The following is a 15,453-nucleotide window of genomic DNA, read 5'->3' on the forward strand; positions in this document are numbered from 1 at the left end:
TTCCTTCCCTCTGAAATGAAAAATCAATGCGGGCAGGCATTGGATAAGCACTACACGTCGTTAGCTACTTAGCTTGGCAGCTCCCAAACTTGTATTCGTAGCTCCACTCCCACGACAAAAGTTGAAGCAGCAATTGCTTCTTTTCCCGAAACCAAAATCACTTTTTTAAATCTGTAACTAATAAAAAACATCTTTTTAAATTATTAAACTAGAGAGGAAAAAAAAAACCGAAACGGGGCGACAAGGAAGTAGTCCCCGAAAGTTCCCTACTCTGTTTCTCGACGACTGTTGTTCTCCCAATCGCTGTCATTCTTCACCTGTGAGTCCAATCCTAGAGCCAAGAGAGAAAGAGAGAGCCCCCACAGATCCAGATTAAGAGGCTCTCCGCCCCTCTCTTGATATCTTATCTCAATTCTCGCCACACCACCTTGTCTTCATCCCCCCTCTCTCTTTCTCCCGCGAATCCCCAATATATATATACATATCTAAAAGAACCTTCTTTACTCCTAATCGAACCTATCTGCTCCACAGTTTTCTTAGTTGTATTCTGAAGGAGAGCTTGTCTGAAACCCTATCGAATCGTCGTTGTGCTTCAACGCCGCACCAATTGACGACGTAGTAGAGGGGTTTTGACTTATGGCGCTGATAGTGCTTGCCCTTATGGAGATCATGAGTAAGCCGACGCTTGGTGGCTTACTGTCGGAGTTGGCTTTCTTCGCTGCACCGCTTTGGGTCGCCGTCTTCGTGGGGCTTCTTGTTGGTTGGGCATGGAGGCCAGGATGGGCGACTGGTTTGGTTGGTGGAGAAAAGGTGAACCATAAAGAGAGCAAAGATGCATTATCCGGATTGCAGCTGGTGGTTCCGAGGTTGGAGTAAGTTGTCTTTCTGACTTTTTTTTTTTTTCTAATGAGGTTTCTGATCTCTAATGAGGTTTCTGATCTTGGTTTCGATTTGAATTATGAAGCTCTCCGTCAAAAGAGAACGAGAATTTGGCAGTGAAATTGGAGGATCTTCAGAACCTTTTCGCTCTTGTTGAAACAACAGATGGTGGACCAGCTTGGATTCCCATGATGAACAAGAGCTCGTCGACCATGAGCTACCAAGCTTGGCGCAGAGACCCACAGGCGTGCTTTGTTTCTGTGGATTTTTTTAGATTTCTCATGACAACTTGTTCAATCGAAGAATCTTTATATTTTTATACTACAGAAGGGCCCACCACAATATCGCAGCAGAACTATATTTGATGATGCGAAGCCTGAAACTGTGAGGGACTTCTTTTGGGACGATGAGTTTCGGATGAAGAATAGGTGGGATGATATGCTTCTGTTTCATGAATCCTTGGAGGAGTGTCCTGTTACTGGAAGAATGTTAGTTCATTGGATTCGAAAGGTGAGAGCTTTTTTTAGCTCTGGAAGTTAGCTGAGGAGCTCTGGTAATATCATCTAATTGGTGTTTGCTTGCCATTGTTTATGTATGTTTTGCAGTTCCCCTTCTTCTGCAGTGACAGGGAGTACACTATTGGTCGTAGGATATGGGAAGTAGATGGAGCTTATTACTGTGTCACTAAGGTATGCTAAGAAAATTTGTATAGGAAGATTTACATGCATACCAATCAATTCCTATGCATTTGTATATCTAACATCGAAACTTCATTATTTACATATATGCCAATTTACCTATGCATGAAAGGTGTAATTCGTTTTTAAGAGTTAAAATAATGATATTTTTAATGAGATATGAAAACTATCGGCGGTGTAGATGTACAAAAATAAAACTTTGGTGTTAGAGAGGTCAATACGTATGAATTGGGTGGTATATATGTAATTATTTGCTTCTTTTCCTGTTGGTATATTCATGCATCATAGCCAAATTGTGAGTTGAAGTAGTGAGGCAAATTGGTTTTTGCGCTACGTAGTTTAACTCTATGATTTGAACTTTCTTCTGTGGTTTTCTTTGTTGTTCTTCCCTTCTTGTTGTCGTTGAACTTCATAATTTATAACCTTAATTATGAATGGATTTGATCATTATATTATTGCTTGAATCATTTCAATGATGAAATAAAAATTGTTTTATCATAATTTTTTTCTGATCTTTGTGTTGTTTTCCCATTAAATGACACAGTATGCTTAGCTATTTATTTGATAGTTAAATTGGTTTGTTTGCTTTTTCTATGAATGGATGCAGATATGAAGAGAAAAAAAAAATGAAAATCTCAAGGAAAAGAATTTAATTTTCGATAGAGTTGCTAGTTGGTAGTAACTATCAAGGGTTTCCATTTTCATGTGCATGCTATCATTGTAGTGCTCTGTTTAAAACATTTTTAGTATCTTAAAGAATTGTAGGGGCAATAATAATGGAAAAAAAGTAATTCTCTTAAAAAACTAGCATGAATAATTTACTTAAGTAAAAGGCAACTTTGGTGGATTTTTATGATTCATGAATGAATATCATGAGTACTTTTATTGGAATCCTTATGAGAGTATTAGATTTATTTCTCATGGTTATTTTATTTTTAGTGAATAGTATATAGCTATATAAAAACAATATAATGATTTTGTGCAAAGTTGAGCTTGTAACCAATGTGGTCTTTTGGGAAGCTAATTGAAATCATGTTTTAAAAGAAAAATGTAATGAATTTTTAAAAGATTTGCAGGTACCAAATAATCCAATTTTTATAAGCCATAGAAGTTGTTGCCAAGGTCTTGAGTCTGATTCTCATCAATAAAATGATAAACGAAAAAATTTAATTTTGTGGAAATATTTGGTATTTACTAGAACTTGAGAGAATTGAACATTTGAGAAATTATATTTAAGGATTCTATAAGCTTAATTTTCATCTAAATCATGTTTTTAATAGCCTTGAAGATTGTGCTCCGTCAAGTTTGTCTCTCATAATGATTAAAAATTGTCAATTAGTTTGCGTGTGAATCTAATTAAGGGTCTGTTTGGGGCAGCTGCAGCTTATCCAGCTTATGCTGATAAACAACTTATCCTGATTATCTGCTGATGACCAGCTGATCCAGATAAGCTGACTGACTGTTTGGTTAGTGCGTTTTGAGAACAGTTGATTCTAGATAAATGACTAATCTGCCCATGTTCTGGATAAGCTGTTTAACTGTTTAGTTCGTACGTTTTGTAAATAACTTATTTGCAATTTTTTTTTTACAAATTTACCAACCTTCTTAATACAATCATAAAGGGGAGATAAATGTGAAGATTGAAGAACATGAAAAATACAAAATATTCTAAAAATTAAAGTTCAAATGTTAAGACATAAAAATGCAAAATATTTATATCTCTAAAATATTTCAGATCACATCACAGAAGTACAGTTATCTAAACAAAAGTGAAACACATCTTAACACACTAATATGTACAATAATGAGACCCAAAAAAAAAGAAAAAATAACATGTCGAAATTACAAGGAAAAAAAAATTAGAATATTGACTTTAAAATATAGCAACATATCATGACCCATTCTGCCCGAATTTGACACTCCAAAACTCTGAGCGAACATTTCCGACTGGGATATCGTAGAAATGAAAGCACTCAAATCAGAAGCGGTGTTATTAAATTTTGATACCGACGAACTCTGAGTAGTGGCGTCAAGTTGAGATAACATAGAAACGAATGTACTGTCTGCCCACCTGAAGAAAGTGCAGTCCTCTTGTCCTTGTGCCCACCGCGAGCACCTGTAAAATTGACTCCCGTAGCTATGTGGCTGGCGTGACGTGAGTAGCAAAGTCGGTAGCTTGCACCGGCACATCACCTGCCTTGACTTCCTTGAATATCTGGAACTCATCGTCCTGCAGTTATTAGAAGAACAATAAATCAGTCAAAAAATTGAGAAAATATAGAAAACATACTTACCGAAATATGGAGGTAACGACTGCAGAAAACAAATTTGTGTGGCCATCGAAACTGCTCCATAATAATCTCGATAAATCAGTACAATTTAGCATGAAAAAACATTTTTTTATAATAGATAAAGCCAAATAGTGGCATTTGCTCCATAAATTCAAATGTGAAAGCATGTCATTTTAAGCCAAAAATAGGATGTCACAATTGCAACGATACACATACGAAACATTCATGATTGAAAAAGATAATACGATCAAAGATAACATAATGTGCCCCCATGGAGATCAAATAGAAAGGAGTCGATAACATAAATATTACAAACAAATCACATAAATCAAATAGAAACCAGTTAATCATTCATGAAAGAGCACAAGTAGGGGAGTCGGAATTCTTGGTCCAAAGTCGCAAAAAACTGTCTCCGAGTTGAGTTTCCTAACAACTTCACGTACTTCACATACATAGCTTCGTCTTTCTTAATACCACTGTGTTGTCCTTCGTCGGCGCAGATTTATTTTTGCAGGTTTCAAGCAGTGTCTCAATAGTACCTCTAACAAATGCGAAACATTTATTTTTTTTAGGTCGGTGACGTTTTGTCCCGCCAGTGGATTGAACATCTGTGTGAATTTGGCATGGACCTTGTCATGAGTCACCTATGTGCTCTGTATCCATATCCTGTGCTAAGCTCTCATATGGGCTGAAAACATGAGCTCCAGTTGCTACAATGTCAGTGAACATGTCATCCAATTTCTCCTCCAAAAATGATTCAATGCCAGTCAATTTGAATTTTTTTGCCGCTGTCACTGCTTGTATTAACAAAATAAGAAGTATTCAATAGTCAAATCATTTCACTGAGAAGATATATGGAAAAAGTCGTGTAATTACCTCTAATTTTTCTGCCTACCATCCTCTGGTGCATCAATTGTTCGCTTCAATGGATCCCATCCCAATCCAGTTGATCCCCTTTTAAGTTCTTTCCAAATTTTCTAGTTTTTTTTCAATTTATCCCACTTGTTTTTTGAGTTTCATCCGATCGTAATCCCTTCCGATTATTTTCTTCAATTTAGTCGTGAGATTTTGCCAACCCTCTTTATTAAAATAGGTAGTGGACCTATTTTCTAACTCGACCTTCCTCAGACAGAGGTCAAAAAATATATTAGTGGTCTCTCTATCCCACATGGCCGAAGATCCGACCTCTTTTTTTTTACTCATTTTTTACTGTGAGACACAGGGATGGTAAGATAACATGTATGTAAGAAATAAACCTTTTATGCATATGAAAGATATCATGTAGGTTAAAATCGAAATATGTGCTTCGTTACCTGCAGCATCAAAGAAAATCTTTAAAAATTAAAAATGAGGAATATGAATGTTTATGAAATTTTGCAATTAATGGAGTTTCCACCACTGCAAATATTTAGCACCTTCAGAAAGAAGGTTCCTTCAATGAAAGATGTATAAGAGTACTAAGCCAACAAGTACCAAATCTTGCTCCATAATGTGTGCTGCCATCTGAAGCTCTTTAATGTAAACTACAATGCTACGGACAAATGAAATTGAAAAATGTCCTTTTTTCCACCAAGTACCAAGCAAAATCTAAAAAGATTTTCACTTGGAATAGAATAACGGTATTGTTTCCAGATTTCACATGCTAACTGCTCTTGCAACCATATTACCATTCTAATGGCAGGCAAATAATTAAATGGAAATTTCATGAATTTCTGAAATGGGACAATGAACAAAGTTTCCAACTTTCAGGTACGAAAACATCAGAGAACGACACAGCAAGTGACCCCAATTTTCCAGTTACGAAAACATTAGCCAACAAAAAAGAAAAGATCAGAAAGCATCATAATACATCAAAGTGGGTTCTTAAAGTGACCTTAATTTCCCAGCTTTCAGGCACAGTAAAACCAACAAAAAATGGGGAATAGCTCTAGGCCAGACACGAACACATTAGAGGAAGATCCGCAAAATCAAAATTTTCCAGCTAGTACCACCTTAAACCGAAAAACAACAGTAGAATATGAACAACAAAGGAATCATTGTCGATGTATCAAATATCTCGTTAAAACATCAGATCTACATTTTTATCAACTTTCATCATTCTCAACAAGTGGATCTAAATTTTTAGCTCTTATCAACACTTCTGGATTCAATGCAAAACTCAACAGATAGATCGTCGAAAACTACGAAAGCTTTCGGCCAAATAGGGGAGAGGATGGAGTAGCGGAGGGAGGAGAGGAGATCTTACCTGTAGAGCGATCGACGCCAAAGAGGAAAGGTAGGGCTACGCGCGAGGGCAATGGAGTAAACAGTAGAGTCTAAATCACACGAAACAAGAGAACGCTGTTTGTAGAAACACACCTAAATCACACGAAACAAACACTAAGGCGAAGTTTTGAAAAACGCCGCCGCACATATAAGCTGCCCCAAACGGGCCCTAAGTGTTGGGCTAAATAGGATAGATTGGTCTATTATTATTATTATGATATTTTAACTTTTGGTTTGATAAGTTAGATTAGTCTACTGTTAGGATATTTTAACTTTTAGAGCTTGCACTTAACTATGGCTCCTAGGAGTTAGAAGGAAAATTCAATTACATTAGCCAACTCCTGTGTTAGAAGCTAATTATGTCAGAGGTTTATCCTTGTGCTCCTTCCTAATAAAATGAAATAGCTGTTTGTGCTAGAAAATTGTAAAAGATTTTTGGGGGGTGGGGATTTAACTATATCACACTATTCTTATGAGTGTGTGTCTATATACATACATACATACATTATACATACATACATACATTATACATACATACATACATTATACATACATACATACATTATACATACATACATACATTATACATACATACATACATTATACATACACTTATATAATACTTTAATGCGACAATGACATCAAAATGTATTCATGAAAAGGTGTCTTTTACTTCGGTAAAATTAATATTAGTGTTGTTTTTTATATGCTGTTAAAAATATGGGTGCTATATAACTATTGAATTTTAGGTTTTAGATATGTAAATACATAAGATTTGTGACCCAAGATTTTAGAGTTTGAGGGCTTGCAATGATTTATTCTGCAATTGAGATTATTGAAAGAGGGGATGTTATTGATACAACTGTATATTTCTGGTGTTCTTCATAAGAGATATGATTTTGTAAAAAAATATTTAGGCTTAAGCTAAAACTTGTCCTTTTTTTTTTTGGATTTGCTAGGATGTATTTAAACTTCTTTGATTATGAAATTTTAATTTATACCATTTATTACAAGTGTTGTTATTATTGGTGGAATTTTCCCAATAACTTGTGGGGAAATTACATTAAGAACACCCAAAATATTGCTATTTACAAATCAAGCACCCACCTTCTTTCATCCATTTTTTTCAAATTCTTACTCAAATATCAATGTTCATGTTAAAACCCCAACTCATACTTTCCTTTTTATCAAATTCTCAATGGTTTGATTGTGGCACGCATAAATACTTCGGTTTGGTAGATAAAAAAATCACATGGGTGCTTGATTTGTAAATATCAAAATTTTGGGTGCTCTGTATGTAATTATTTCTAAATTTTAATGGTAAATTAAAACACGTATATAGAGAATAACAACACATGAACTTTCCTACTTGATTAGCTCTGAGTCTTACGAGCCCGTTTTTAGCATAAGTGCAACAATTGCAAAACTTATATAAATGTTGCCATTTATTTTTTTAAAAGGAAAATCAATATACAGTTGTAGGTTATTTTTCACTGTCCTGTAACTAATTGTAGGACCCAACTATAGCTATCCGAAAGTATTAGATGCTTTCAAGGTGATATTACACCGTAATATGGAATTGATAGATAGTACTCTATGCATTTGTTTGAATAAAATGAGTCAAATGAATGAAATAATTCTATTAATTGCATATCAATTTTTGGTAGTCGACGGCCAAGGTAAATTTGTCAAAAAATCATAACATGAATCCTTTTGATCATTGTGTAAATGCTAGGGCGTCCCTTCGAAGTGACACGCTATATGACCTAAATACAGTGAAAAGTGTACAAGACAAATCATAACATGAATCTTTACACCGGCGCTCAGGTCTAGTGTCAAATAAGCGAGGGTTCGCACATTACGGACAAATGCGAGTAAAATATTTAGTTCATGAAACTAATATTAGCATACAATCTTGGAATATGGGTACTCTCACTGATAAATTAATGGAATTAGTTGATATTATCATTCATATAAAGATAAATATCTTATGTATTAAAGAAACTAAATGTGTTGAAGAAAAGACTAAGGAAATTGATAACTTAGGTTTTAAACTTTGGTATTCGGGTAAGCGTCGCACTAGACATGGTGTAGGTGTAATTATAGATAAGTGTTTGAAAGATAATGTTGTAAAAATTAATAGAATTGAAGATATAATCATAACCCTTAAGATTATTGTTGATACCAAGATTTTTAATATTATAAGTGTTTATGCTCTTCAAGTAGTTTTAGATATAGGTTTTAAAGATAGATTCTGGAATGACTTAGATGACTTAATACGAATGATACCTCTTCAAGAAAGAATTTTTATTGGAGGAGATTTAAATGGACATATCGGTAGAGTGGTAGAAGATTTTAGAAATATTCATGATTGCTATGGTTTTTGCTATGATTGCTATGGTTTTAGAGTGATTAATGAAGAAGGTAGAGTCATATTAGATTTTGTTTTTGCGTTTGATTTTATTATTGTTAATACATTTTTCAAGAAAAGATATGAACATATTATTACTTATAAGATTGGATCTAATTAAACACAAGTTGATTATTTTCTTATGAGAAGAAATGATTGCAGAGAATATTAAGATTGTAAGATCATTCTAAGTGAGGTTTTAAGTACTAATCCTCCATTATTAGTTCTAGATTTTAAGATGAAGAATTGCAAAATAAAGAATACTAGGAATCATTATCGTATAATTAAATGGAGGTATCTAAAAGACACAAATAAAATTATTTTTGAGTAAAATTCAAGATTTCAAGATTTATGATGTTCATGAAGAAGTAAATTTTATGCGGGATAAAGTAACAAAAGCTGTTAAACAAGTGACAAAAGATATATTTGGAGAATCAAAAGAAAAAGTTTCTATAAATAAAAAATAGTTGGTGGTGGAATGATAATGTGCAAGAAAAGATAAAATATAAGAAATTATATTATAAAAATTTGTTTAAATGTAAAACTTTAGAGAAACGGGAATCAAATGACTTGTAGCGAGTCTAAGAGAAATAATCTGGGATACTAAAAATTTTGCTTTTAGTGATTTTTATAATAGATTAGATACTAAGGAGGGTGAAAAATATATGTATAAACTAGCCAAACAAAGATAAAAGAAAGTAAAGATTTAACTCAAATAAAGTGTATTAAAGATGAAAATCAAAAGTGTTTTTCTTAGAAAATGATATTCAACATAGGTGGGTGAGTTATTTTGATAAATGTTTTAATGAAGTTTTGAAAATACGATCAAACTTTGTGATCTTAATATCGCTAATAATAATAATATGTTTCATTTTTATTTTTGCATTATTAAAAAGGAAGTTGAAGAGGGTTTAAGGAAAAGAAATGGTGGAAAGTCTGTAGGATCTGATGATATTCCAATTGAAGTGTGGAAATATATATGAGATTTGCGAGTTTCTTGGCTTACTAAACTTTTAATATTATTTTAAAAACTAAAAAGATGTCCGACGAGCAGAGGAAGAGTATTTTGATCCTCATCTTTAAAATTAAGGAAAATGCAAAAGAGTGTGCAAATTGTAGAGGGATTAAGTTGATGTCATACTTTAAAATTATAAGAGAGGGTAATTGACCATAGTTTAAGACGTATTGCAAAGATTTCTCATGATCAATTTGGATTTATGTCGGGCAGGTCTATTATTGAAACTATACATTTATTAAGAGGTTTGATAGAGAAGTCTAGAGATAATAAAGAGGATCTACATAAGATTTTTATTGATTTAGGAAAAGCTTGTGATAAGATTCCAAGAGATATCATTTGGAGAGTTCTTGAGAAGAAAGGTGTTCATCTGACTTATATTCAAGTCATTAAAGATATGTATACTAGAGCTGTTATTTGCATTTGAACAGGAGGATTGACCAAATATTTTCCTATTTCTGTTGGATTACATCAGGGATCAACTTTAAGCCCATATCTTTTGGCTTTAGTTATGGATGCTCTTACTGGACATTTACAGGAGGATGTACCTTGGTCTATGCTTTTTGCTGTTGATATCTTGATATCCTTCTCGTGGATATCGTGGATAAGACTAGAGAAGCTCAGGAAAAACTTGAATTATTGAGGTCTACATTGGAGTCTAAAGGCCTTCGTTTAAGTAGAACTAAAACTGAATACATGGAATGTGATTTTAGTAGTAGTAGCTCTAGTGCCAGAATTGTAACTATGGGTGATCAAATTATTAAAAGGTGTGAACACTTTAGATATTTCGGGTTTATTGTTCAAAGTGATGGTGATATAGATGGGAATGTTATTAGTAAAATTCAAGTCAGTTGGTTGAAGTGGAGGAATGCTTCGAGCCTATTCTGTGATAGAGAAGTACTATTTAGACTGAAAGGAAAATTTTATAAGATAGTGGTGAGACCTGTAATGCTCTATTGCGCTAAATGTTGACCTTTAAAAGAGAAGCATAATACTAAGTTAAGTGTTGCCAATGATTAGGTGGATGTGTGGCTTTTCACTTAGAGACAAAATGCGAAATGAATTTACCAATGATATGGTTGGTGTAGCTCCTGTGACGGACAAAATTAAAGAGAGTTGTTTTAGATGGTTTGGTCACATTAAATGTCAACCATCTGATGATCCAATTAGGAGAGTAGCTGTTTTAGATTTGACTTATGTTAAGAAAGGCAGAGGTATACCAAGAAATACTTGGGCATATTGTATAAAAAATGTTCTTAATTGTTATAATTAAATAAAAACATGACACTTAAATGGACGCAATGGAGAAAAAATGATTCATGTAGCCGACCCTACTTGGTGGGATAAAAGTTTGTTATTGAGGTAAAACAAACTTTATGGTGCAATAGGTGTTTTCAATCATGTATAAATCTGATGGCTCTTTAGAACAGCACAAGACTCAAGTCAAATTTATGGCATTCTTTATTTAAAGACATTGGTCCAATCGTAAAACTAAATTCTACAAGAGTTCTTCTGTCACATTCAACGAATCTTGATTGCCTCCTACAATAGTTAGATGTGAAAAATGCATTTTTTAATGGAGACTCAGAAGAAAAAATGTAAATGGATGCAACTCCAGAATTTATTGAAAAGTTCAGCACAAAGATGTGTAAACTAAAGAAGTTTTTATATTGGTTAAAATAATCACCGAGACTGCAGATTAAGAAATTTATTTTATTTGTTAAAAGTCAGGGGTATACTCGAATGCAAGGAAATCATACAATATTTTTTAAACATTCATAAAATGGGAGATAATTATACTGATTGTGTATGTGAACGACATAATATTTACTAGAGACAACATATATTATATGATAAAAACCATTTGAACGCTTTCCTCTTATCAGTTATTGAGATCATGGAGTCATAATTTCCAAGGTATTTTCTTGGCATGGAAGTTACTAGATCGAAGAAATGGATTGTTATTTTCTAATGGAAGTATGTTCTTGATCTTCTCAAGGAAACTGGAATGAGTGATTGCGTAGATATGCAAATACTTCAATATGTGGTTTTGGATTGAATTTTTTTTTGAGCCGACCCTAGCTCGGCTTGAAATCGGATCGTTAACGACACTACTTATGTTAGGACATTGAATTTAGTGAATTTAGTTCGAAGATTATTAATTGCTCAAAAATTGATTCAAATTTTAGCTCGGATTGAAATAAATGAGCCGAGCTACGAGCCAAAAATTTTGAATCAAATTTTTTTTTGAGCTAATTCTGAGTGCTACGGATACTGCACTTATGTCGGGCAATTTTGATTACAAGGCAAAGTAAGAAATAGAATGTGATTGATAGAGCAATATCGAGGCAGAATATAGGCTTATGACTTAGAATCATGTGAGATTATATGATTGAAGAGAATCCTTGAAGAGCTACAGATCCCATTAAGCATGCTAATGAAGTTGTACTGTAACAATAAAGCCGCTATAAGCATTTGACAAAATCCAGTACAATATAATTGCACAAATCATGTGGAGATTGACAAACACTTGTGCAGCTGCTAGTATGCATTTTATTCACACCGCACGATTAGTTGTAGATATCTTCACCTAAGAATTTTTCAGGTATATGTTACGTCATTGCCTTTCTCTACCATATATATATATATATATATATATCAGTCTCAATCCTAAATTTTCAAATTTACATACATAGCTCTTTTGTGTTTTAAATTCATGCATGAAAATGTGTAATTCGCTCTTAAAAAGTGATAATAGTACTATTTTTGATGTGATATTAAAGATTTGCATGTTTTGTGTGTAAATGTGGAAGTTGTGGTATGAGATATGTAAATACATGAGAATTGTGTGCTGTGTGTGTAAATGCTTCTATTTTTAGAAATGATGTATCCGATATTGTTCGAATTTCATCTTTAATTTCTGTATAAATTACTGTTTTAGCCATGCTTTATCCCTCATTTGCATTCTACCATGCCACTCACCTGTCATTTTCATTTAAATTTTTTACTTTATTTTGCCTATTTTGATTTGTAATAAAACATATTTATTTATTTTTAAAAACATTCAAAGCATATCAAGTCTATTTTTTTTTTGTTTTAAAAATAAATTCATTTACTTAGAAAAGGGGTATTTACATATATACTAAACTATTCTTACGTATTTATATATCTAACACGTAATTTTCATATTTGCACGTATAGCACTCAAATTCTTAACATCACACGAAAAATATCATTATTACTTAAGAATTGTGTGGTGCTTATGTAAATTTCCCAAACCATAAAAAACAAAAGAAAAACATTGTAGAACTTGGTATGTTGTATTGGAAATTAGCAATATCACAATCAAACATGCTCTTGATACTTCACCTGTTTCAAAAAAGAATGACTTCTAATGAATAATTCAGGGAGTACCCCTCTCCTCCATACCTCGCCGGAGTAAATCCAGGCGTGTGGACCTCTACTACTCCAGCTGGTGCATTCGTCCCGGTAAGAAGCCACCCATCTTCGCCTTCTCAACATTCCGCACGAGTTACAACATTTCCATTATTCACAGCTGAATCGCGGCGAGGCGATGGTCAGTTAACTGCCTGCGAGGTTCTTCTATTCCACTATGAAGACATGGGCATCCCTTGGGAGATTGCCAAGCTCGGTGTCCGGCAAGGCATGTGGGGCTGTGTTAAGAAGATCGAACCTGGACTCCGCGCATACCAGGCGGCCAGGAAGTCCGGCGAGCCGCTTTCCCGCTGCGCCTTGATGGCACATATTAACACCAAGGTGACTCCTGGGTACCTGAAGTCGCTCGGGCATCGCCATGATCAATCTGATGACATTGTTGAAGAAGCTGAGAAGAAGCCATTGGGGAGCAATATGTCTAAGTTTGTTCTCCTCGGCGGAGTTCTGGCGCTCGTCTGCACGGTCGATCGCGGGCTGATCACCAAGGCCATCATTTTTGGTGTTGTGAGGGGATTTGCAAAGATTGGGAGGAGATTGTGATGTGGATTTGCATGTGTTTTTGTGTGATTTATGGAGCTGTAATCCTTTTGGCCATTTGCAGGAGGGGTTTCAGTGAGTAGAAATTTTGTGATTCAGAGAGCTGTATGGAAAAAGGCAGAAATGACTCTTGACTGCAATCTGTGATCTGTAATCCTATTTTATTTTTTTTAAGATATATATAGATGCCACTTAATTCCTATGTATTTGCGTATCTAATATCTAAATTATAATTTTTACATATATGCCACCTTACTTTAAAAATTAAAATAGGAGTATTTTTTTTTTGTGATATGAAAGATTTGGGTGGTATAGATGTAAAAAAGAAATTTTTTTAGTGTTAGATATGTAAATACGTAAGAATTGGGTGGTATGTAAGTAAATGCCATTTTTATTTTACATCATATAAACCACATTCAAAATTAATACAGTTTTTTAATCCATATTTATTTATTTATTTATTTATTTCCTATTTTGTGTTCATTGTAATCAGATTGGCTTGAACTACTGGTTTTATGCCTTCATGATTTTTTTAAAGTGAACATGGTGGTTTTTTTTGATGTGATATGAAATATTTAGATGTTAGATATGTAAGTATATAAGAATTGGGTGTTATGTATGCAAATTAGCCAAGGTTAAGGGTCTGTTTGGGGGAGTTGCATCTTATTGAATAATCTGCTGATAAGCTGATTAAAAATAATTTATTGATAAGCTAAATGTGGCAGTTATTACAAATTTTTATTTTTTTGAAAAAGCCAGACCGCAGCCAGAAAGCTGCCACCGCACCTAGACATGTGCGGCGTGAAAACGTTGTTTTTAACATTTTGAAAATGCATAAGTTGACAAAACGCAGTTTACCCAAACAGGTCAGGTGTGTTTTCAAAACGTCACCGCATCAAATAAGCTGCCCCAAACGGACCCTAAGTGCTCGTGGAAAATCTGCTATTGTTCACTGTGTTGGCGGTTAGGTGCACTAAATAGCAAAAAAAATATTACGTTCGGAGTCTGGGCGTAAGCTGTGTTCTTTTTATCCGCTCTTTCCGGTGGATTGCAGCAGTTGTCCGGACATAACTTGTGTGGAGACTCCATATCCTAAATAGCGGTATAGTTGGTGGTTGGAATTCTTATATTATATTGCAGAGCAAATGCCATATAAATCTTTCATATGTAATAAAGATATCATCATTTCAACTCTTAAATTGTGAAATGCATGTGATGTGTATGAAAATATTGAAGTTTAGGCATTGGATATGTGAATGCATAGGAATTGAGTGGTATGTATGTAAATCTTCCTTTTAGATAAATATATAAATAAGTTTCTATGCTTTTACAGTTTTACCTGATTTATACTTATTATTTTTATATATTTTAAAACATAGGTTTTGCTTGCCTCAACAGTTCCAATAGTGATGACATTATCCTATACAAGTAAACCCTGTTTTTCTTATAAAAAAAGGTACTAATATAAAGTCTTTGTTAAAATACAAAAGGAACATTTGCGTACGTATCTCCTAATTCCTATGTATTTACATATCTAACAGGTAAAGTTTATTTTTTTATGTTTATACCTGGGGATGTGCATTCGGTATGTTTGGATGGATCGATTTTAAAGTTGGGCCAGCCAATCTAAATTGAAATCTAGAAACCGTACTACTGAAAACAAGTATAATTTTGGTATAATCGAACCGATCAAACAGAAGTTTAATTTGGTTTGAACGCTTTGATTTTTGATAAACCACAATATATGTATTTGATGTATAAAAATAAAAAGAACATAAATAAAAGCAATGACCTAGTTGCAACAAGTGATATTCAATTGATACATATCACATGCATTTAAGAATTGTCAAGAGCTCTCTCTAACTTGTTTGCTTGCCTTGATGCCTTCTGGTTGAGCTTCAC

General features: G+C 33.8%; 1 protein-coding gene across 2 annotated transcripts; it reads left to right on the top strand.

Annotated features, from left to right (window-relative positions):
* The first annotated feature begins 227 nt into the window (after window positions 1–227).
* On the top strand, window positions 228–13,746 carry LOC110025493. 2 transcript variants are annotated; one of them, XM_020726001.1, is made up of 6 exons: window positions 228–872; window positions 965–1,124; window positions 1,207–1,389; window positions 1,485–1,568; window positions 12,966–13,047; window positions 13,115–13,746. In XM_020726001.1, exons 1-6 carry the CDS (start codon window positions 637–639, stop codon window positions 13,552–13,554), a joined length of 1,185 nt encoding a protein of 394 aa, XP_020581660.1. In that variant the 5' UTR covers window positions 228–636; the 3' UTR covers window positions 13,555–13,746. The 2 variants fall into 2 exon arrangements, with proteins under 2 accessions (XP_020581660.1, XP_020581661.1); XM_020726002.1 differs by having other exon boundaries at window positions 228–866.
* The last annotated feature ends 1,707 nt before the right edge of the window (window positions 13,747–15,453 follow it).

The sequence above is a fragment of the Phalaenopsis equestris genome, unplaced genomic scaffold (genome assembly GCF_001263595.1).
Source record: "Phalaenopsis equestris unplaced genomic scaffold, ASM126359v1 Scaffold000301, whole genome shotgun sequence".
In the NCBI taxonomy this organism is placed as follows: Eukaryota; Viridiplantae; Streptophyta; class Magnoliopsida; order Asparagales; family Orchidaceae; genus Phalaenopsis; species Phalaenopsis equestris.

Coding starts and splice junctions, on each gene's coding strand:
- LOC110025493 (XM_020726001.1), top strand. CDS start 637: ATGGCGCTGATAGTGCTTGCCCTTATGGAGATCATGAGTAAGCCGACG. Junction 1,390..1,484: donor TAGTTCATTGGATTCGAAAG/GTGAGAGCTTTT, acceptor TATGTTTTGCAG/TTCCCCTTCTTCTGCAGTGA. Junction 1,569..12,965: donor CTTATTACTGTGTCACTAAG/GTATGCTAAGAA, acceptor TGAATAATTCAG/GGAGTACCCCTCTCCTCCAT.